Source organism: Syngnathus acus, chromosome 5 (assembly GCF_901709675.1).
Source record: "Syngnathus acus chromosome 5, fSynAcu1.2, whole genome shotgun sequence".
NCBI lineage: Eukaryota > Metazoa > Chordata > Actinopteri > Syngnathiformes > Syngnathidae > Syngnathus > Syngnathus acus.
In genome coordinates, this window is record NC_051091.1 from 736133 (window position 1) to 756853 (window position 20721).

Sequence of the window (20721 nt, forward strand, 5' to 3'; positions counted from 1 at the left end):
TTACAAAATGATACAAATTGGTCATTTGGTTTTAATGTAATTTCTTGCAACCTCAGGTTTTTCACACTCTTGACTTCACACTTTGACAGTTTTTTCTCCATTTTTAAATATTTCTTTCTTTTTCATGACTTTTTGGAGATATATTTATACATATATATTTTTTTTCTACATGTCTTCTCGACATCAGCCAGATGGCGCTGTACGTCTATCAAAAGGATAATAACTGCGACTAAAAAAAAGATTGAAATAACATTTGAAGAAAAATAGAACATGAAATAGAAAAATAATTGTATTTCAATTTTTCTTTCCCAAACTTCCTTCAGAAACAAATTAGCTACTGTGAGGCATTCTTTGGTTAATGGTAGTTGTTTGGTAATAATGCTAGAATGGCTCCCAAAACTTACTAGTGTTAGGTCGTTTTGCTTTGACAAGATCAATTGCTGTCAATCGTTGATCATAGTCTTTAGTTATTAAATGAGTCCAGTGTTGGAGGGCCCCTGTCCAGCCTGTTTTCTGTGCATCCCCACAGCAATACACCTTTTTCAAATCATCCGGGTTTTTATCAGGCTTTTCGAGAGCTTGCTGACCTGATCATTTGAATCAGGTGTGTTGGAATAGGGCACCATCTCTTATTGTTCCGGCTGCCATCATTGGCGCAAAGAATGAGACAAAGGGAAACTGCTAGGGTAGAACATTTTATTCCAATGGACGTGTTAGGAGTTCTTCAATTTCTCTTTTCAGCCCATGATCTGAAAGAAAAAAAGAAAAAAGAATCATCATTATGGTCAACCAAAACCTAAACTGATGCTTAAAGACCACTTAGCATTACGGCACGATAAGGAGTTCATCAGGGTTAATTGACACAACAGATTGAGGAATGGAATACTGACGCCGTTCATCCAGCCGATGTAGTCGGACACGCGGGTGAAGACAGTGGGCTTCCTGTAAGCGTTGCAGCCGGACGACGACACGAAGCTGGTCACGCCGTGCACCACCCACCTGCCGTTCACGCTGCAGTTCAGAGGGCCGCCGGAGTCACCCTGAATACAGAAACACAAGAAAACCAAATGGATTGCATTTCAAATCAATTCCCCCCCCCCCTGAAATCAAGTGAAATGCCATTCACAGTTTGTGCGGATAAGCAATTTGGAAAAAGATGGATGGATGGATGGATGGATGGATGGATGGATGGATGGATGGATGGATATACTGTTCACAGACACAGACTCAGCTCCTGAGTAAGCCTCAGAATGGTCTTGTTATGTATATGCCTGCGAGTATGAATAGCTCGACGTTTGTTTGTCCACAATTTTGGTTGAAATACGTATATGTTGTTAAAATGCTGAAAATTCGACATGAATCTAGTGGACCTTAAGGCAACCGTTGTTTTAAATACGCATGGCTTTTTTAGTCATCGATGTAAACATGTCACTGATATTGGGTCAGAATTGGAAGGAAGGAAAGAAAACGCAGGTTTTACGTCTTTGTTTGATACAGTCGGTGTTTACTTGGGTTCTGTGAATAATAAATACGTCGAGTCTTGTCACCTGGCAACCGGAGTCACTGCCTCCACCGGCACAGACCATGGAGTTCTTGACCGTGCTGCCCCACCATCCATAGCTGGAGCACGTCTTGTGGTCCACCACAGGGAGGGAGGCTTGCTTCAGCTGGGCAGACAGCTGACCTCCAGCTACACCGCACAGTGGGAACACATTATTTCAGTCATGTGATGTCACTGGGATTTAGTGGCAAATCAGAAAATACAAGTACTGTTGTATCAAGTGAACTATTTCCCAACAGCATGAATGTTTCTAGGCAGTACCAAATGGTACTGCTTAAGGCCCATTGAGGAGCAATCTTGACAGAAACATCTTGGAAACTATTACTAGTACTATTGTAAGAAGTCCTGTTCTCAACCTTTCGCTCGCTCGCTCGCTCGCTACTCACTCTGGGTGCGTCCCCATCCGGTGATGTAACAGGCGTTGTTGTGGGGCAGGATCTGACCAGAGGGAGGGAGGGCACCGAGCTGGACGTAAGTATTGAGGCTTGCCTCAGAAGACAGATGCAGCAGAGCGATGTCAAACCTAATTGAGAGGAGAGCAAGGAGAGACAATGTTGCAGCGTGAGAAGCTTCAAGACCCGTTTTGGAGGAGTGCAGAAAAATGAGCATCGCTGACCCTCCGGAAACGCTGTTGGGGTTCCACCTGGGGTGAAGGTGGACGCGACTCACGCTCATGTACTGCTCTCTGCCCTCGTGGCTGTTGATGTTGTGGTCTCCCAGAACCACACGCCAAGTCCTGGAACTGTGGCGGTGCATACATTTGATTCGTATTGTTGGAGCTGGAAAACATTTTTGCTTTCGCACCCACCGGTCGACGCAGTGAGCGGCGGTCATCACCCAGCCTCTCTTAATCAGAGTTCCTCCACACGTGTGGTAGAAGTTGCTGCCAGATTTGTACTGAAGAGAGATCTACGTAATGCAACGCAAAAGGTACACGTGAAAGGTTACAAAATGTTCTCGACATGTCGGTGGGGAAGAAAATCACGAAACAACACACATTTCATCTCTAAACTACATGGGATTCTTTTGTATTTCATTTGACTGTGACCTTTAGGTTATTTTAAAACACATGGCTGTCAATGCATGCCAAATCATAATGAGACCTATTTGAGTCATGTAGTTCATTTGTCTCTCAGTTTTCCAGTTGTCAAATTTCAAAAACATTTTGATTTCGTTTTATTGTTGCATTGAAGTTGCTTGCAAGCACATACGCGATGTTATATTCTGACGTTGTTATTTCCAAAGATTTGTTATGTTGACATTTTTAGTAACTGAACATCAACATGTTTTCTCTTTTTCTTTTAAGCATGTATACATTTGTTCAAGCAGTTATGTTTCATCTCTTGTTGTCTTGTTTATTTTGGAGTTATCTATTTTGGCTTTCTATTGTAAAATTTGAATTGTGAGCCAAAAGTTGCCAGTATAAGAAATATGAAATAAAAATAGGAGCGCTGGCATCGAACCCTGTGGCACACGGCACAGCAAAGCAAATAGTTGTCATTCATTTGATCTGCGTAGCAGTACATACACATACTAAAATCAAAGTAGGACAGGATAAAATACAAAGAGTCAATTACCTGCCAGGGCCAAGAATTGGCTCTGGCCACCTCGCCTCCTACGACTCTCTCTTGGGCTTCGTCATCCTCCAAGAACCTGGGCTGGGGCTCCAGCTCAGCCAGCACTGAGGATTCATCAAGCAGTCAGTCATGAGGCATCAAATGGGAAAAAGCAGACAAATCTTACCCAGTGCGGCCAGAGTGGTCAGCAACACAAACCTCAACATGTCTGCGGTTGCCCAAAAAAAGGTGCTGCACTTGCTTTTTGGGGGCCTTTTATATCCACTGGACGTCAACGTGACATGCTCAATGCCACCTGTGCAGATCACACACTTATCACCATACGGCCGGAACAATCATTTGTAGAAATGCTGACTTGGCGAACAATCCAGTTTCTTTTTCCATGAAGATTCCTGTGTAACTCCTGCTTTTACACTTGTGTTTTTTTTTAAATCTTTTTTTTTAATGGATCTTAACTGAACAGGGTAAACTTCACATGGATCAGACGGTTAATCGGGTACATCGGCTCAATTAAATAGAAGAAAAAGTCTGCCATTCAAAAGATGAATGTATGATCAATACAATATCTTGTCGATGTAACATGGAGTGAGTGCTAATCCAATATTCCATCCCATTTGTGTTTTGTTTTTTTACGCTAACTGCATTCAATGCAGTATCTTCAGTTGTTTTTCTGTAGTTTCCGTCTCGTATCGATTTTTGTGAGCACTGGAGAGATTACTGAAATGATTATTGCCTGGCCAAGTTTAGGCAAAACTTTTCCACTTGCCGCTGACGTTTGATAAACAGTGTTACATAATAGCAGTGGCGTGTCATCAGGACCTTCAAAGCCTCTGCAGGCCCAAACACGAGCACAAGCACAGACCTACATTTACTACCTAAATGAAATGGCTTTTCATTTATTTCCAACAGTCTTTTGTCTTGAATTTTATAGCGTGTGTCTTGGCCGCACAGCTTCCAGTCATTGGCCATGCTCACATTATTTCACCCAACGCCTTCACATAACCCAAATCGCACGCATGCACGCAGGCAGGCAGGCAGGCGGGCGGGCTCAGGCAGGCAGGCAGGCAGGCAGGCAGGCAGGCAGGTAGGCAGGCAGGCAGGCAGGCAGGCAGGCAGGCAGGCAGGCAGGCAGGCAGGCAGGCAGGCAGGCAGGCAGGCAGGCAGGCAGGCAGGCAGGCAGGCAGGCAGGCAGGCAGGCAGGCAGGCAGGCAGGCAGCCTCGCAGGCAGGCAGCCTCGCAGGCAGGCAGGCAGGCAGGCAGGCAGGCAGGCAGGCAGGCAGGCAGGCAGGCAGGCAGGCAGGCAGGCAGGCAGGCAGGCAGGCAGGCAGGCAGCCTCGCAGGCAGCCTCGCAGGCAGGCAGGCAGGCAGGCAGGCAGGCAGGCAGGCAGGCAGGCAGGCAGGCAGGCAGGCAGGCAGGCAGGCAGGCAGGCAGCCACGCAGGCAGCCACGCAGGCAGCCACGCAGGCAGCCACGCAGGCAGCCACGCAGGCAGCCACGCAGGCAGCCACGCAGGCATTCTTCTTTTAGCCAATCTGATTTCAGATTGACTGATGAACGCCTTTTTGCAGGCCTGGTAACAAGTGGCTTTCTCAGTCCTCTAAACAGTTCAGCGAAGTTTACTTTCTAATTAGTTGAGCTCTATGCGCGTCACGGCTTTATTTCTGATAGAGGACGATGTCGGACCATGATTGAAAATTCACTTTCAAGGTGCACGTTTGAAAAAAAAAAAAAACTGGACATAATGAGGCTAGGCCTGACCATCACTGCTGAGTCGCTTGTTTCGATTCAGATTTTTTTTTGTGTGCACACTTTCAAAGTAGTTATGCATGAGTGGAAGCCTCTGCTTTCGCATCTTTGTGACATTGACATTTTTAAATGGATTGTGAACTGCTTTATTGTAGTGTAGAGCTTTGTACTCGTTGAGGTTTGGAATATGAAGACGAAATCTTGGAGCCATTCCTCCTGTGTGCAAGAACCCTTGGGAATAAATTCTCTACTTTTGAAGCCTAAACAAGAAAGACGCCATCGCTCAAAGTGATATGAATGACCTTTATTTTGAACAACAACAGTTGATGCTCTGCTTCTTGGACTTCTGCTTTTGTTTACATCATGATCTGTGAACGAAACAAAAAGGAGAAATATTGCAGGGAAATGAAGATGATGTCAAATCAATGACGGAAGGAAGCGACGTCACCCACTGAGTCCATCCATTCGATGTAGGCGGAAACGCGAGTGAAGACGGTGGGCTTCCTGAGAGCGTTGCATCCGTAGCCGGACACAAAGCTGGCGATACCGTGTACGTAGTATTTTCCACTCACCAGGCAGTTGAGAGGGCCGCCGGAGTCGCCCTGAAGTGAAGCCACAATGACGTTTGTTTTTCTCACCTTAGTTTTAGTCATCTTAGTCTTTGTAACATTTTTTTTCTGGAGGTCACTCACGTTGCATCCGGACTCAGAAGCACCACCGGCACACACCATGGTGGTCTTGATGCTGCTGCCCCACCAGCTGGAGCTTGTACAGGTCTCGCGGCCCACCAAGGGAAGGTGGGCTTGTTTCAGTTGCGGGGACAGGTTGCCGCCGGCTGGGAACAAAATCACCGAGCGTGGGCACAAAAGCGCCAAGAAGTAGGCCAATGAAGCAGCAACTCACTGGAGGTGCGTCCCCATCCGGTGATGTAGCAACGGTTGTTGTGGGGCAGGATCTGTTGGGAAGGGGGCAGGGAGCCCAGCTGCACGTAGGAGTTGAGGGAGGCCTCGCCAGACAGGCGCAGCAGGGCGATGTCGTAGCTGTGTCAGGATAGGAATGGATACTCGATAGTCTATACATTTCTTTAGTGATCTATTTTTGTGCTAGACTAGAGGGTTACATCATAAGGTCATTCTCAAAGTGGGCTATCTGAAGTGGTATGTGAAAAAAATATATCATATATATGAATCATATCATATACGTATATTAATGATGTGATGTATATAATATAAAGTATTTCACTTTTTAAATCATTTCTGAAGTGCTATGTGAAAAAATATAGTTCTGTTGTATTTCACTTTTTAAAGAATTGCAAGAACAGTTTGCGTTCCAACTTTGACATGAAACTATTAAGTCGAGGCGGACCTAATGTTGTGACAGGTGAGTTTCTCCGCCTGGAAGACTTTTAGGGTTCTGACGGTGATGGAATAAAATCGACATGTCGTGTAAAAGTGTCCTCACCCGCCAACCACGTTGTTAGAATTCCATCTGGGATGGACGTAAACACGGCTGACGCTCATGACCTGCTCCCTGCCGCTGTTGCTGTTCAGGTCGTGCTCGCCAAGAACCACACGCCACGTCCTTTGTCTAAAGACAGACAAATACAGGGAGGAACTCAACAACACAGTAAACGCACACGCCAAATAGGGAATTCAGAAAGAGAAACAAAAATGGATAGATCAATAAATCAATCCGATCGATTTGATACGTATTAAAAAAAACAATCAAATGAAGTCATCCCGATACCTGTCCACGCAGTGAGCAGCGGTCATGACCCAGCCTCTCTCAATGAGCGTTCCCCCGCAGGTGTGGTAGAATCTGCTGCCAGATTTGTACTGAAGAGAAATCTGGGAAACACAATATAGTAGGTGGACACAAGCCGTAGCTGCAGAATTGGACCAATTCAGCTCCTGCCTGCGTTGTTTACCTGCCAGGGCCAGGAGTTGGGCCGTGCCACCTCGCCTCCTACCACCCTCTCCGAGGTGTCCTCCAGATACCTGGGCTGGGGCTCCAGCTCAGCCAGCACTGTTGGAGAAAGAACATTTGCCTTTCATTTGGGAATTGAGAGAAGAATGCACTGCGGTTCTTTGACTTTCACAAAGCTTAAAATGAGTGACAAGGTGACAGTATAAGCAGCCTGATGGGGAGAGAGGATCAATAAGGAACATTTCCATAGTGTGTGTGTGATGTCACTCGCTTACCCAGGGCTGTCAAAGTTGTCAAGACCAAAAACCTCAACATGTCTGCAAAGTGTCACCGACGTTTCTGCGGCTGTTTTCCTGCTTCTTTTATACCTACCACTTCTCGACCTTCCCTTTTTTTTTTCATGCACAGATGAGTGTGTGTGTGGCTGTGCAAGTGTGCATGTGCGCTGCCCAGCTATGCACCTGTTGACTATCCCACAGCGCCTTATCAGAGTCGGTAAGGGCTCAAAATTGAGGAATGACACGTAGACTGGATCCGAATCATGACATGATCGTGGTTGTTTCAAGACAAGTAGGAGAAAAATATTTGCACAAGGATGCTGTTCTCCTGATTTCACTTGCATGAAATCAAATCATCAAGATGAAGCAAAAGAGTAAACGTTCAACTTGAGTATGTTTTCTGAAATGTCTTGTGTGTAAAATTCAAGTCACTTTACAGGATAGATTTTGTTGCTTTCATTTTTATGGGAAAAGTCAAGTCGAGTGAAATGAAGCGTGCTCATTTATTTTGGACTTAACTCATGCGCTAATCTTCCAAATAAAGACCACTTTTACTTTCACCTCTGGGGTTAACATGATGAAATGGCGTGCAAGCGTTTGGTTAATATTTACAACACAGCCCTCCCTCATGAGTTTTGCTTGAAAGTGACGAGCATGAGAAGATAAGCAGGGGAAAACGTGGCTGGCCGCCGGTGTCATCTCAGAATACTGTGTGGAGCTGAGCGACAATTTACGTATGTATTATTTGCATCACTACATAGCAGCTGACCAGCTGAAGTCATTTTGTTACCCGTGAGAAGATTTTCTTCCTTGGAGAAAATGGATGCTGCCCCCCCCCCCCGCTAATCCCAACTATTTGTCTACGAGCAATTACAAAAAGTCAATTGTCCATAATGTGTTCCCTTTTCAACAGCCGTTAAGTTTTAATGTCAAAAAGCAAAAGAGTCTCCATAATGACTCCAGCGTGAGAAGTGGCTCCGAGAAGATTTCTCCCAAACTGCTTTTGAATGGTGGCTGGATTAACACATGATGTTTTCACAGCAAAGATAATTGTGTATTAAAGTCAAAAGTTGTGCCGATAATTTCAACAATAGATTTCCGATCAAGCTCCCTAATGTGTGTGGGTGTGTGTGTGTGTTGAACAGAAGACTCTTAATTAAGCAGGAAGTCATTAAAAGGGAATGGATTTGGGATTACTTCCTTATCGGGCCATTTACCAATTATATCCGGCCTGCGTGTTAATTGAACAGGCCTCGAGATGGGAACGAGGATTAAACGTCGCGCCAGTTCTTCATCGACGGGGGACATCTTGTCCACGTCTGGAGTCTCAACCGCTATCGCCGCAGCAACGTCAGATCAAAGTCAGCCAGTGTTGGGGGGATACGTGTTCATTAAAGATGTTTGCGCTTGATACCGCCTTGGTAATGAACGCCACAGTTAGTTCCCATGAAAATGTCACACCAACACCAAGCAGAGGTTGAAAAAAAGAAACCTAACAATGAAACAAAACCTAGTAATGTTGACATGACTATTCCTAGCAATGTTGTCATATTTCTGTCTTATATACGTATGTTTGACTGTTTGCGGGCTGTTAGCCATGAAAACATTCTATTTTGCCACCAAAACCAAATCTCTGTCAGTCATCATCCATCCATTGCATATTATGTTTGCAAATACGTGTGGAAATGGATCTACCGGCTTTTCCGCAAGATTTAATTGCGATTAAACCGCAGTGAAAACAATCAATGTAACCACCGACACCAACATCATCACTTCTCTCGCTCTCTCGCACATTTCTCTCTTTACATCTCCACCTTTGCTCTCGCATTTCCCTCTTGGCTCTTCTTTAAGTCGCCACTACATCTTTGCTGTAAAGGTCCTGTAAAGGTTGAGGGCTTGTGTGGGGAATGCACGCGCACACGCATCTGGGTCGCGGGAAAGATGATATGCTGTGGCCACAAGTGTGTGATTGATTGGAGTGCTGTAGCGGTCATCCATCTTTGGGTTGGAAGAAGCAGCTGCCGCTGCCGCTGCCGCCGCCGCTGGCGCTGCTGCTGGCGCTGCTGCTGCCGCTGCTTTCACTTCATCGTGCACTTTTGCGCTCTCTGGCTTGTGGTGTGGCTTTCCGACTGCAGGAACCAATTCCACAACTTCCCTATGTACCACGGGAGTTTGTGTAAAAAAGAACGACCTGGTTTGAGAGGTTCTACAAGGGTATTGTCCGAGTCAATAGGATCTATTTGAGTGAAGTTAGAACTTTTGAGGGGGTGGCTGCAGGGTGCACGCTCTTCTGAGCATTTTCAGGGATGAAGACATTGAGAACAAGGAAAGAGCACAGTTTTGGATTGATCAACAATTTGTATACATACAAAGTCAATTTGACATTCAAATTTGCACTGTCTGAAAGTAAGCATGTGTTTTCTTCTTCCTGCATCTACGGTATGATGTAATGTGTCAATCACACTGCTGCCAGCCAGACAGCTTCACTGCTGTGTGGAATGTGACTGTCATGCATGACTACTGGCTCTATTACAAGTGCAAGAAGAACATTCATTTCGAATTTCAACACATCATGTGGCAAGTGTCATTTGATGGACAGAAATGTGTGTCCTGGCTGTTCAGCACAATATGCTTTAGGCCACAAAAAGTCGGACATCCAGAGTGAAAGAACTGCTGTGTAGAATCTGTTTTGCAAGCGTTCATTGATTCGGGCGCTTGAGTGGTTGGTTAGAATTTACAAATTGTTATTTAAAACGTTACCTATATGCTTGTGGTGTTTAGAACTTCAACAGCAATAACATTTAATATACCTGAAAAGGCCCAAAAATGCTGGCTTTAAAAACAACCCAACTTGTGTTGGACTGAGCTAGGAAGTTGGATCAATTTGACCTAAAATTGACCCAATTTCATGAGCGGTACCATGGACAGCTCATCTCTCCTGAGCCTCCCTCCCTCCCATTTGGTTGTCACCATTTACAATGATTGGCCTCACCTGCTCCCAGTTTGTTAGCAGCCCGGCCCGGCCTGGCCCGGCTCGGCCCGGCTCGGCGTGCCCTGCTTTCTGTGTCGTCCTTTTCTGGACACTTTGTTTTTGTGTGTTCTTATCTCTCTCAAAGGGGAGAAGGAAGAAGAAGAAAAAAAAAAAAAGAGTCAGGGCAAATTCCACAGCAGGCCGCACCACGGTCTTGTTTGTGGGTTTTGGCAAGCCATGGAAGCACTCAACGGTGTAGGAAAGTGAGTGTCTTTCTTTTATTCACATATGCAATTCCATCATGCATGTGATTACTATTAGTATTGTTAGCAAATAAACACTTACTCAGAAGTTAGATTTTCTGTCAAACTTGAAGATTTTGCCACCCACAGACATAACTCAGAACAGATGAAAACCATTTCTACTCTTTACATGGACTATGTTTCCCCTCTGTGATATTGTTGTGTTATGGCCTATTCCCTGAGTTGGGCCATACAAATATTTCGCAATATTTATACGTCACTTTTTTAGTAACAGAAGACATCTGGAATGTTCTTGTATCCCATCCAACTGTGAAGATGGGTGAGATACAAAACAGTGCAGAATTGTTGTTGCAAAACCTCACATTTCCTCAAACAAAGTTTGAACAGAAGACATCTGGAATGGATGGGATGGGATACAATACAGTGCAAAATTGTTGTTGCAAAACTCTGCAAGTTTATTCGAGTAATATGCTTGAGTATTGTATTGAAATCATTAAAAAACATCATAAAAATATATCTAGTGTGCGATAATATATCATAGTAGATCATAAGTCTCCTATCTTATCCCTGATGAATGATTTTTTTTTTAACCCAGCCAGCCTTATTTCAGTGGGTTTAAAAACAAATAGTAAATTGGGACCCTTCATGTTTGAGTCTTTATGTCAAAAGCACCCTGAATGAATTTATAGTAAGTGTCCCTGTAAAGCACTTTTTATGGGCAGCTATGAAAAGTTACTGCCATCTATTTCATTTTCAAATGACCTTTTCAATGGAAAGCTAATTCCTTTCATGTCATACCGCTCCACATATCTGGAATATGCAGGGGCAGCATGCCATCATGTGCTTGGCTTTTCTCTGCAAGTACAATCAGAAGAAAGAACAAAAGAAATCAAGGGAAGGGAAGAGAAGAGAAAGGGGAGACGGATGTGAATATTTAATTGGCTTTTATGCAAAATAAGGCATTAAGATTAATTTCTCCCGGAGTCAGACGTTAAATGGGGACGACCGGCAACAAAATGGACAAGAAAATAGGAGAGAGGAAATTTGTCAATGGATTCATGCATCAGCAGTGCTTTTTTACATTGTTGATTCTTCCAAGGGAATTAAGGGAGAAGCTGTTTTGTCGCCCAACGAGTGAAAGACCCGTTTGTATGATGAGCAGTCACCTGCTAGTATAAGACTGCACCCCAGAAGATGAAGCCGGCATAAATAGGGGAGCTACACAACTAAACCTATACATAGATGAACTGAAGAAGCCTTTTGGATAAGAGGTGAAACTTTTTCAATCACCCCCCAAAAAAAGTCCATTTTTGCATTGACCCGAGCCACCACGGACGCTTGTGTCCATAAAGAGCAAATCCTTGAAGAACCTGAGAGAATTGTTAGCAGTCGTGCAGAATGAATAAGTGTCCATCCATTTTTCTGCACAAAAGCTCCCTTTGAGATAAGCCCAACTGCTAATAGGGAGACAGACAGACGCCCCTCCTTTGACAGCCTCTTTGTCCTTCATTTGCGCTGATACCAAAGTAGCTTGCAGTCAAAATAGAATGAATTGGGCCCAATGGCGTCAAGCGCTGAGCAGGAGCAGGCAGCACCCGCCCCGTCACACTTGATAGCCAAAGTAAAAAAAGGTTGTTTTTAAAAAGGGAAACTTCCTCCGAGAACAACAGCGATAGCGGGGCTGCTGAATATGGCAAAGTGTAATATTTCTCAAAGTGTGTTGTTTTGCTGTCAGGCGCCCTTGACTGCTAATGATCATGGCCCACTCAGGTAGTATGCAGTTGTCTGGCCGCATTCGAAGATCTAATGACCATCTGTCTGGTGAGACCTTGTCCGTCACCTTTTGATTATCTGATGAGGTCATTTTTGGGACAGGAGCCAGGACAACAGGTGGAGGAATGCAGCAGCTTCTGGGCTGTGTCAGCCCGGTGCACAGCCCGGTGCACCCCCGCCTGCCCTCACAAATGACTTCTGCATTCCCTGCCAGTTTCCTCCCCAAATTGATGGCAATTGAGGTGAGTCAAAGTCCATCTGCGCGGAGCCAAGAAATGGAGGCTTAGCGCTGGTCGGCATTGTTATTCAAATGAAATATCAAAGGTGACAGATTCTTGAAAAACAGGAAGAAATTCGAATTTTCTATGCAAACACGTTAGAGTGAAAAATACTTGATTTTTAAAAAAAACCGAGAAGCCAGTCTGAATTCAAAGTCGTGTTGGCAGTGTCAGAGTTTAAGGTTCTTTACGCAGATTTTTTCAAAGAGAATTTTCCTCCTCTTAAATGGAATGCTAATAAAGCCACAATGTCAGTGTTACTCTGGCTTTAGTGCTTTATAGAGGAAAAAGCCTTCTATTTTTACACTACCCGTACTCCATAATGAATTAAGTACATTAGCACAAGTACTACCATGAAATAACTTTCTTTTTTTCCCCTCAAAAATGCTGTGCTTTCCGAATCATTTTTATATTAGCAACCTGCTTGAATAAAAATGTGCTCATTAAGCTGAACCAAACGATCAAAGGTGGCAATGAAAAAAACAAACAAATCAATACTTTAAAATGTCCTATTTTTATTTCTCCTCATAAAATGTATATCCAGCGTGTGTCCCAGACACATGGTGCTTAGTCAGAATTAGCATGGCCCGGGGAACAGAACATTGCTCATCTACACGGCAAGTGCTAATCGATACAAGAAGCAGACTGTGCGGATGGATGACTGTCTTGTTGTTACACTGTGGCAAATGGCAATTATGGATGGAATTAGGAACAATTTCACGGGTGAACCCCTCTTGCCACTTTGGCAAATGTGTCTGCCATGACAGATCTGGCAGCGGCGTCACTGGCTCCACTCATTCCAGATATAATGACATCCATTTCACGATAGCATAGGTTGGAATGTCATAACCCCTCATTCTGAGTGAAGCCAGCAAAAGAACAAATATCAGAAATATATCAGATGATCCTAATTGAGCCTGTGGTGTGATGAGTGATTTCTGCCTCCACAATCTGCCCAGATAACCTACCTGTTCAGTAGCTGTCACGACGAACAAAAAATGAAATTGTTTTGTTGCTTTCATGATTTGGGTTAAAAAAAAATGGATGGATGGATGGATGAACGGATGGACAGACTGTACAAAACAAAATCCACAAAATAGTGGGATCGTGAACCTTGATGGAGGGGACGTTACTGTACTTGGGAATTTGGGCAATTCATTCAAATTTACTGTTTAACAACACTATGCAGTATGTCAAATTTTATGTTTCAGAATTGCCACGGAAGATGAATGAATGAACTTTACATTTCGTTCAAGGGACAAAGGGAGAATTTACTGCCATCTACTGGTGAATGCAATGACCCAAGTTCCAAGGGCATGCATTTTGAAACATTTAGGTCGCTTCACCATCAAGAAAGTTCAACTCATGTTAACCATGAAGAAAGCTAAACTTATGCTTGGTAATGTGTATTGCATTCCCTGTAAATGACATCGCTGGTGGAAACCATCAGTTTCTCATCAGAGACTCCCCCCCAAAAAAGGCATTTATGAAACCATTAACATTTCATTGTCAGAGACTATTTCTAACAATTTAGCTTGCTCACTATTTGTATAAATATTTCAAAATATGTGTGAACTGACCAGTAGTGTATTTTTATTTATTTATTTAAATATGAAATTTACTAATTGGTGACATGGGAGATTTTGGCCGGTCGCCAGTGCTGTATGGCTTAAAATGGGTTATTTGTGCCTTATCCAAATTGTATTCAGTAGTATGCTAGTCGTCACACATGCAATGGAAGAAATCCCCCTCTTCTTTCCATTGATCAGAGACCACGTCGTCACAGCAGCCTCCGAGGTTGCCTGGGAAGAAGCGGACTGTTTCCTTCCAGCTCTCTGTCTTTTTCTTCCACCATCACCACCAGCAGCAGCAGCAGCAACAGGAGCAGCAGCAGCAGGAGCAGCAGCAGCAGCAGCCTGCCAGGTGCACATCTCCTCCTTATCCTCCTCCTCCGGGAATCTTTGCATTCAAAGCGGACTGATTAGCTGCATTGTGGAAGGCGGAGAAGGAGGGGAGGATGCCAGAAAGCGAGCCGAGCCAAAGCCGATGGTGTGACAGCTCGTCATGATGCAGCTGTTTCGAGAGCCGGGCTGCTTTTGCCACTAAAAAAAGAAAGAAAGAAAAAAAAAAAAAACCATCTCTCCAAATTCCATGATTCAAATCTCCGGGACGTGTCTGGATTACTATTGAGGATCGTTGCGAGACGACAGCGCCTCTTTCTTTTTGGGTTTGGCGAGGTAACTTGCTGAAGTACGAGCCGCGCCGCGCCGCGCCGGCTTTTGTCACTGATGCCAGCCCAGCTCAGCTCAGCCTCGGCACTTTTACTCCTCCAGCGTGGTTCGGATCGAGGGCGTGAACTTGCACACTCGGAACGTTCAGTCAGTCGTCCTTAAAGAAGGCTTGTGATCTCTAAACAAGGCTTGAGCTGTCATTTCTTTTCCAATCCTATCGAAGCACGCATCAGTCTAGTCCAGTCCAGTCCAGTCCAGCATGGCTCTCAAAACGGACTCTGAGGACCTGGACTACGCGAGACCGCCCCCCATCGAAGTGTTCGCCAGTCGCTCCACGCTGCACGGCATCTCGCACATGTTCACGTACGAGCGCATGTGCGTCAAGCGCAGCCTGTGGATCCTCTTCTTCCTGGGCTCCGTGGGCGTGCTGGCGCTGGTGTGCGTGGACCGCGTGCACTTGTACTTCCAGTACCCGCACATCACCAAGCTGGACGAGGTGGCCGCGCCGCTCATGGAGTTCCCCGCGGTCACCTTCTGCAACCTGAACGCTTTCCGCTTCAGTCGGGTGACGCGCAACGATCTGTACCACGCCGGCGAGCTGCTGGCCTTGCTCAACGGCAGGTGCGTAAGTGCCAGGAGAGGAGCGCACAGGAGAGGAGCGCTTGGCGTGCACAGGAGAGGAGCGCTTGGCATGCCAGGAGCGCTTGGCATGCACAGGGCTTATTTGCCTTGACGTTTACTGTCAAACACGGAGCTTGTTTAACACCGTTTAGCCACCTCAGGGAAGTCAACTCCTAACGCAACACCACCGTCTATGTTTAGAAGCCTTCAGAGAACCTGCAAATTCAAATAAATGAGTGTATTTAACAACCCCGGCAAATTGAAACAAGTGAAAAATCTACAAAGCGATGACAAATTAATGAGGCCATTATCGCTGCTCTCCAACACTGTCGGGGTGTCTCCTGAATGCACGCTCAAGCAAATACAAATTGCAATCTATGTACATACCTACGGATATATGAAAATGATGTCGAAAGGGACTAGCAGCCTTCGAACTGCAACACATGCCCTTTGACCTCTCTTCTCTTCAAATATATTGTAACAGCTTGCATTTTGACTCCAGATGTTTCTATGGAGTACTTGCCAATCTATAACGCAGTGGTGATCAACAGGTGGCCCGCGGGCCGAATCTGGCCCGCCGCCAAGTCAACCAATCCGGCCCGGGACTGGATTGCATAAGTATGAGAATGACAAAGAGGTTTAAGAACATACCTTTTTAAAATCCATACATTTTCCATATCTCTCATATATGATCATGCATAATCGGTTTGTCCCTTTGCATCCATTTCCATAGCCTGTTAGTGTACGTCGATGCAGCTCTGGTAAGCAGAATGGAGCTGAAAGCTGCCTATGGTCATGCGTGCGTAGCCTGTTCTTCATCCCCTTCTTCTTCTTCTTCTTCCCACCTCACCTCCAGCCATTTGTCTAGTGCCGAGCAGATCAAAACAAATCGGAGCCACACACACACACACCAAGGTTTTACCTTCAGGGGAAGCCCATCTGTGGGAATTTATTTTTAAAGCACCAAATCTCAACAAAGGTTATCTCAGGATGCATTTTTGCCACCCACTGTTTGAAGCCTTGCTTCTTCTTCTAGTCCAGACTGCCATCAGACAGAACCAAAGCACAGTGACTGCGGAAGTCTTTGGGATCAAGTAGATAGCGTCACATTTTCTGGAGTAGAGGCTAGTTAGATCGAGTGCAGGGCGCCGCCAAAGCCGAGCAATCCAATTTGGATCCGTACCAAAATGTACATTTTCATAGGTGCCTGCATTTTTAACATCAATATTCATGTAGGTGGAATGAAAAGAAAATGCAAATGAAAGCACAAGCAGGATAAAAAAAAGAAAAAAAAGTCTGCTATCAGTTATTGATCTGCGCTTTCATCCAGATCAGCTCAGCGATACAAAGCACACATACTGAGAATGGGGCCGCTTTTGAGCCTGTTGAGCAAAGACTTAGAATAGAATAGATCTTTATTGTCATTGTCACATGTACAACGAAATTTAAAAAGTGCCAACCGATCCGCGCATGCGATAAAAAATATATAGAATAAAAAGATAAAAAAAACAAGCTAAAAACCCACAGAAGAACATACACAGACATAATCATTTACGTTTAGCTGCATTCAATGTGACTACCGCTGTAGGGTAAAAACTGTTGGCGAATCTGCTAGTCCTCGACCTAATTAATCTGTAGCGTCTGCCTGATGGCAACAGTTCGAAAAGGGAGTGGCCAGGGTGGGAAGTGTCCTTCAGAATGTTCTGTGTTTTTTTGAGACAGCGGGTTCTGTGTGCTGCGTCTGAAAGATTATTCTCTGGTGTGTGTGTGCGTGCGTGCGTGCGTGCGTGCGTGCGTGTCAAGTAACTTCAAGTCCTTGTGGCCTTCCTTCAGTGTCGTACAGAAATCCTAATTGACATGGAGTCAAAATGTAGACGACTGTGCAAACATGACAGTGGTTGTTAGTTTAAATGTTAACATTTGCACGACAGGACTGTGTCTGAAGGGATATTTTGCTCGTTGCAAGGTTTCCTTTCTATATTTTATAAGCTGTGTTTGTTTGGGAGGCAAGGAAGGAAGGTGAGTCGCGTAAAATGGCACTGAGTGCAAAGCAATGTTTTGACACTTGTCTCGCTTGCTGCCAGCAACATGGCGCAAACACGCAAAACCTTTTAAGGCTTTTTGGGATCTTGGGATAACCTTTTATCCCCAACAAAAGCCGCCGTCACCCTGTGCATTTTGGGCTTTATTGTGCAAAAAAAATAAAACAATACAAGATGGCAATAAGAGAGCAAGACAACATTACATTTTTATTGAACTAATTCACGGCAGTTCAAAAAGTGTGGCAAAATACTTTTGTAGTATTTGGAATAACCTCACCATAGTGAACACGAAAATAAATAAGATTGTAACTGTAACATGTGACCAATCTATTTTATTTCCAACAGAATTTCTATGCTTTGGTGTGTGTAGGCTGAATTGTATGCGCAGTGCATTGTTGTGTGCTAATGTAGTGATGACAAACAACATGAACACAATATTTGAGTGACAAAACAAACAATGAGTAACCTGAAGGATTGAAGTTGTTTTTCAGAGAGGTACTGTCAAGGTTTCCCAGATTGTGTGATTTCCAAGTTCTATCAAAAGCTTTCTTGTGAAATTGATGGCCCAATGTTGAAGCTGTAATATTGCACCGTTTGTGTTCGTTCCCCAACCTTTTACGAGTACTGCTTCCAAAAATTCGTGGCTCTCCAAGTACTGCCGTCAAGAACAAGATTGAAAAACGCTAGCCTTGTAGTTCATCAAGAACAGATTTCATTCCCAGGAAGTATATATTTGATATTGTTGTAATTTATTGTAATATTATGCACACATTGAACTTTAACGGTGCACTTAAAGTTCTTTTCGGAAAAGTCATTATGACTTGACAGTAGTAAATGATGAAAAAAGAAAAAAACAAAACAATCATTCCTCTCTGGCCCCACTTGGTGCCGCTAATTTGATCTACTCAAAACTGCCGAGTCATTTGATAATTTGCCTCAGTCTTTCCCTTATCTACAGCACAGTTAGGGTATGGAGCTGATTTCAACTCAAAGCTCACCTTCTCCTCTTTGTTGTAGTTTGAGTTGATTTTAGTTCAAGACGTGTGCCTTAGGCAGACCCCAATTTGCAAATCAAAACATTTGCTCCTTGTTTTCCATCCAAACAATGGCGGATGGTTTATTTGTCGACTTGTGTTCTGCAGATTTGTTCATGTCCATCTAAATTCCCGGCCTGGGGTATTTGTCATAGGCTGGCTTTATCTGATGGACGGACTACGGCAAGCATGAAATGAGCTTTGTGATTGGCAGGCCTTCTTCGCATTGCATTTGAAGGCAAGCGTAAAAAACCCGTGTTTCAAGGAGGGAAATCCTATATTGTTGCTTTTGAAATATCAAGAGCCTGAATGTTCCTATCTAGATGTCGAGTAGGCAGAATATTGATAAGCAAATGTGACCAGCTATGGTGGGGTCAGCTGAGGGGGCATCCCATTCCCATCAATCAAAGCAAATCACTGCATCGTTTCTTTCTATAATTTCAATGTTGGAGTGATAAACAATTCAACACTAGATAGAACTCTTGTGCTCCTGGAATCATTGGTTCCAACAACTCATTCATTCTAAAATATCCTTGGGACAATTCTTTACAGCACTCACACACAACAGACACAACATACAAGCATTTCCTATTGTAGTACAAGACAGACATCTCTTGAAGATGAAATGAATTGCTCCGAAATGAGTGAGTCTTGTAAGGGGGCACACAGATCATGTGCGTCCCTCGGGTTACATTTGAGTAGGCAGCATTTAGATGCTACTGCTCAAAGTACACTTGAGTATATGGCAACGTAGAAAAAGCTGTTTGAGCGCTTCCCCTGTTGACGCTTGCTTCCCTTCCCTTCCCTTCCCTCTGCTCTGCCCAAGCCTTTGGTTCATTCTTTTCCTTTCTTTTGAAGCGCGTCTGCTACGCTTTCATCGCTGTCGACTTTGAGCGTGCGTGACAAGCTCCAAATTTACAACTGCCAAGTTTCGGCGTGTTAATATTCTCGTCACGTATGCAGATGACAGTCCTGCTGTACAACCCAAATAGTATCAGCAAAACGTAACGGTATATTTTTAGCTTATTGATCCGCTGCGGATGCCCAAAACGCAGTCGGGAGTGCAACTCCTGCTTACACCCTCGCATGACATAAATCCGGTCCTATTCTCTTCTCGTACGTATTACAGTGTGGCTGCTGTCCAGGAAAAGTAACCGTAGCAGCAATAGATTTGACAAAAACAGCAGAAAGGACGGATTTACTCTGGTAAACCTACATCTCTTTTGACAGTCATTGAATAGCAGATACACGGTGTCCACATCACATGGCACAAGATGCATGCTCTGGTAATGGACTCTATTTTTCATTGGAATCATTTAGAATAGTGGATAAATGACACGTCCGACTCACAGTTTAAAGGTGGCGGGTTGGATTCCTCTTGGTATTCCGGATAGCTCCCGTGTTAAAAAACCCAAACCAAACCAAAAACATGCATGGTGGGCCCCTTGAGCACTCCAACGGTCTGTGTTTCTTTGGCTTTGGCTGCTTTTGCAAGATGAAATTCTGAAAACACAATATTGATGTTGACTTTAGTTTTTTTGCTGAATCCTTTAAACGATTGAGGAGATGATGACTTCCATATGGGAATTTCCCCAATAAATCCGTCCCCTGATATGAACTGCTGCTGTCTGTTTGATGGAGTGGCATACTGCCTCACTGGAGAAAGCCATTCATTCATCACTATGGGGGTGTGTCTCCACAAGATGCCAAAGTGCAATTCCGGTATGTGAAGGGCGAGAAGAGAAAACGTAACCGCTGTCAATGCTGCAATTTGCTAATTAGCATGTGCCTCCTAAGCCGCACAATAAGCTGAACATGTCTTTCTTTATCTGCGTATAATTCGAGCTGTTTGCTAAGATACACACTGATTAACACCGTCATCCTCCTTACTGTTGCCGACAGTACGGCCATGACTCGATGTTCCTCGGAGGAGATGTTTGCTAACTGCTTGTCTGTGCGTGCATGCATGCTTGGGAGTCGCTTCCTGACCTGCTCATTGAGCTTGGAAGAGAGATAAGGGCTGGCTTCAATTGGATCGGTAGATTCCAAGCACATTTCTCTCCAGCTTTTAAATCAAACCTCCGTAGTCTGCAAGCTTGCTGATATCCGACATGCTTGCGGGTGAAAGAAACACTTGGCCATGGCAATTTTTGTTTTGTTTTTTTACATATTAACGCAATCATTGCAAATAGGGTTTGAGATTGGTGTCGTTGCACTCATCTGCCAAGTTTGTCCTAACGTATTCACGAAAAGGAAACCACTAGCGAAAGACCGCAAAACGTCCATCCATTACTCTTGCGGTTTGATTGTTTACAGATGATTTAGCGAGTGTGTACATTAGGCCTGCTATTAGATTAGTCACGAATAGTAGTCGCAATTAGTCGACAAATGGGATCATGATTGTAAATTGCAGCATATCA

General features: G+C 44.3%; 3 protein-coding genes across 7 annotated transcripts in view; 1 reads left to right on the forward strand and 2 right to left on the reverse strand.

Moving 5' to 3' along the window:
- Nucleotides 1–675: 675 nt before the first annotated feature.
- Nucleotides 676–20188, reverse strand: LOC119122729 (elastase-1-like). 4 transcript variants are annotated; one of them, XM_037251238.1, is made up of 10 exons: nt 20177–20188; nt 18266–18268; nt 3305–3369; nt 3139–3242; nt 2370–2470; nt 2178–2303; nt 1948–2084; nt 1548–1690; nt 891–1040; nt 676–749 (listed from the first exon to the last, which is right to left on the reverse strand). In XM_037251238.1, the coding sequence occupies exons 3-10, from the start codon at nt 3342–3344 to the stop codon at nt 738–740; spliced, it is 813 nt and encodes a 270-aa protein (XP_037107133.1). In that variant the 5' UTR covers nt 3345–3369; nt 18266–18268; nt 20177–20188; the 3' UTR covers nt 676–737. The 4 variants fall into 4 exon arrangements, with proteins under 4 accessions (XP_037107133.1, XP_037107135.1, XP_037107134.1 ...); XM_037251240.1 differs by lacking the exon at nt 18266–18268 and adding an exon at nt 7183–7187 and having other exon boundaries at nt 20177–20181; XM_037251239.1 differs by lacking the exon at nt 18266–18268 and having other exon boundaries at nt 20177–20187.
- Nucleotides 5168–7169, reverse strand: LOC119122730 (elastase-1-like). The gene is made up of 8 exons (XM_037251242.1): nt 7086–7169; nt 6812–6909; nt 6631–6731; nt 6346–6471; nt 5788–5924; nt 5577–5719; nt 5337–5486; nt 5168–5252 (listed from the first exon to the last, which is right to left on the reverse strand). The coding sequence occupies exons 1-8, from the start codon at nt 7123–7125 to the stop codon at nt 5241–5243; spliced, it is 807 nt and encodes a 268-aa protein (XP_037107137.1). The 5' UTR covers nt 7126–7169; the 3' UTR covers nt 5168–5240.
- The window catches only part of asic1b (acid-sensing (proton-gated) ion channel 1b), an 80902-nt gene continuing 74199 nt past the window's right edge, over nt 14019–20721 (forward strand). Inside the window, exon 1 of one of the 2 annotated variants that reach the window (XM_037251230.1) lies at nt 14019–15225. In XM_037251230.1, coding sequence (XP_037107125.1) covers nt 14864–15225 — 362 coding nt within the window. In that variant the 5' untranslated portion in view covers nt 14019–14863. The remainder of the gene's footprint in view (nt 15226–20721) is intronic. The other variant, XM_037251231.1, reaches the window with a different exon arrangement.